The following is a 2852-nucleotide window of genomic DNA, read 5'->3' as shown; positions in this document are numbered from 1 at the left end:
ATAACTGACAAGGAAAGTTTCATAGTTAATTGTCTATGAGTATTTTTAGAGGAAATTTTTAAATAATTGTTTCTGAGTTTGCTAGTCATACTAGAATGCTAGATTCATTGAGCAACCGAATAGTTGTACTTACTAAACTTCACTTTGCCAATTGTGAAATGAACAGAAATTATTTTAGTAGTGATATTATTTTCTCTGATTATTTTAGGTATTATTTTAGTCCATGACTTAACAAATAAGAAGTCATCTCAAAACTTGTATCGTTGGTCATTGGAAGCTCTCAACAGGGATTTGGTGCCAACTGGAGTCTTGGTGACAAATGGGTGAGCCCAGAATTATTTCACAATTGTTTTGAAATGATATAGCAATCACGGGTATTTAGTCTCCAAAATAACACTTTGTAAGTGTTTGATTTGCAAATATTTTCTCCCAGTCTATAGATTATCTTTCATTCTCTTAACAGTGTCTTTCACAAAGCAATAGTTTTCATTTTGATGAAGTCTAATCTCCCATTTTTTCTTTTATGCGTTATGCTTTTGATATCATGTCTAACTCTTTGCCTAATCCCACACATCTCCAGTGACCAGCCTTCCATTCCTTGGTCATGGTGTATTATTCATTTTATATGTTGCTAGATTTTGATTAACTAATATTTTCTTGAGGATTTTTGTCTGTGTTCATGAGGGTGATTTGTATGTAGTTTTCTCTTCTTCTAATGTCTTTAAATTAATGTGAGGATAATGTTGGCCTCATAAGAATGAGCTGGAAGTGTCCCTTCTGTTTTCTGGAAGAAATTGTATATCCTTGGTACTATTTCTTCTTTGGATGTTTGGTAGAATTTACCAATGAGACCATCTGAGCCTGGAGATTTCTTATTTGAAAGATTTTTAACAAATCAATTTTAACAAATTCAATTTCTTTAATAATGATAGGACTATTCAAGTTATCTCTTTCACCCTAGGTGAGTGTTGGTAATTGGTGGGTTTTGTGGAATTCATCTATTTCATTTAAGTTGTTAAATTTATGTGAATAGAGTTGTTTATAGTATTCATTTATTGTCCTTTTGATATTTGCACAGTCTGCAGTGATACCCCTTTTTCATCCCTGACTTTAGTAATTTATGTCTTCTCTTTGTTTTTTTGTCAGAATTGCTAGAGGTTTATCAATTTTACTGATCTTTTTCACAGAAGAAGCTTTTGGTTTCACTGATTTTTATCTATTGTTTTTCTATATACAATTTAATTGATTTCTGCCCTTAACTTCCTATTTCTCTTTTCTTCCTTCTGCTTGCTTTGGGTTTATCTTGCTTTCTCTTTATATTATGGTTTGTTAAGGTACTTAGATTACTGACCAAAGCTCACTCTTCTTTTGTTAATATAAGCATTTAATGCTATAAATTTCCCTCTAACACTACTTTAACTGCATCACACAAATTTTTTAATATTTTTTAATGTTTTTTCATTTTCATTTAGTTCAAATTATATTCTGATACTCCTTGAGATTTCCCCATGGATTATTTAGAAATGTGTTGTTTGGTTTCCAGGTATTCAGAGATTTTCCAATTATCCTTTGTTATTAATTTCTAGTTTAATTTTATTTCGGTCTGAGAACATACTTTGTATGATTTTTATATTTGTGCACCACCCAATGATTAGTATGATCTGCGTGTTGGTCTCCCTGTTGTTTCAGTTTTCAACATCTTTGGTATGCTGATTAGGATCAGATCCATACATGCACAGCTTTGTGAATGAGCTCAGGGGTTCATGAACTATTTCGCAGGGTTGCTTTCTCAAACTTCGCCATCTCTATAATCTCCCCCATACTTTGAGGTTTGCTGGGGCTCCTTTTTTTTGTGCCCTGGCCAAAAAGCTGGGGCTTTTGTTACCTATTCTGTGATATACTTGTGCAACTGCACCCATGTCCAGGGCCAAGTGGCAGGAAGACAAAGAAAAGAATAAATACAACGGGAGTTGGCTCCTACCCTCTTGGGATTACAATTCCACCAATCAGAAAGAAATGTTTCCCTTCCTCTATTCCCCTTGTGTTATTAGCTTTTGCCACAACCATTATGAAATTGTCCAGGGGCTGGCTTATGACAGAAGGAAAAAATATTGGACTTCTATACTTCCTCCAAGCATTAGGAATCCTCTTTCCTGTTCCATAGGACTTCTTCTGTAGTTCTCTGTCCACACAATGACCACTTTCAGGTTCCAAGCTAAGTTGAATTCAAACAAGGGAATATAGAAGGAAAAAAGTCATAAACTCACTGCTGGTTCAATGATACTTCAAATTTTAGCCTTCTTCCTCAATGTGCCCACTGCTGTTTACTTTTCAGAGTCCTCAAATAGCTGCTTTATCCATGCTGTCGAGGTTTTATAGTTGTAGTCAGTGGGAAAGATAAGATAGAGTTTACTTATTACATCTTACCTTGAACAGAACCCCACTTCCCATTTTCGACTGAAGAAAGTCTTCCAAATACTTTGTTTCCTGTGTGGCAGTCTAATTATTATGTGAAACCTAAATATAGGATAAGTTTGAGTGCATATGTGTGGATTCCTGAAAGACCTACTAAAGGATAAACACAACTCATTTAAAACCCATATTTCAAAACCTAGTTCATATTTCCTATTTCTCTGTCAATTCTTTTCATCATTGATGTCTTCATCTACCTAGCCTTTTCTTTATTTTCTACGAAAATTATTATTACTCAAGAAATTTAATAAATATTTCCTGTCCACATTGCTGAGTGGAGCTCGCTGAAGCACTACTGGTTCAGGGCCCTGTGTGATTCATGAATTGTCTTTTCCTCAAATAAACTCTGCTAAATTTAAAAAAAAGAAAGAAATTTATTC

The 2852-nt window shown here is 34.1% G+C and overlaps 1 protein-coding gene across 1 annotated transcript in view; it reads left to right on the top strand.

Moving 5' to 3' along the window:
* The window catches only part of RABL3 (RAB, member of RAS oncogene family-like 3), a 45259-nt gene that overhangs the window by 21951 nt on the left and 20456 nt on the right, over positions 1-2852 (top strand). Inside the window, exon 4 of the mRNA XM_012641731.1 lies at positions 209-323. Coding sequence (XP_012497185.1) covers positions 209-323 — 115 coding nt within the window. The remainder of the gene's footprint in view (positions 1-208; positions 324-2852) is intronic.

This window comes from Propithecus coquereli, unplaced genomic scaffold, assembly GCF_000956105.1.
Source record: "Propithecus coquereli isolate 6110/MARCELLA unplaced genomic scaffold, Pcoq_1.0 Scaffold10, whole genome shotgun sequence".
NCBI classification, from domain to species: Eukaryota; Metazoa; Chordata; class Mammalia; order Primates; family Indriidae; genus Propithecus; species Propithecus coquereli.
Note: the sequence above shows the minus strand (reverse complement) of the source record. Positions and strands in the feature narration are given on the sequence as shown.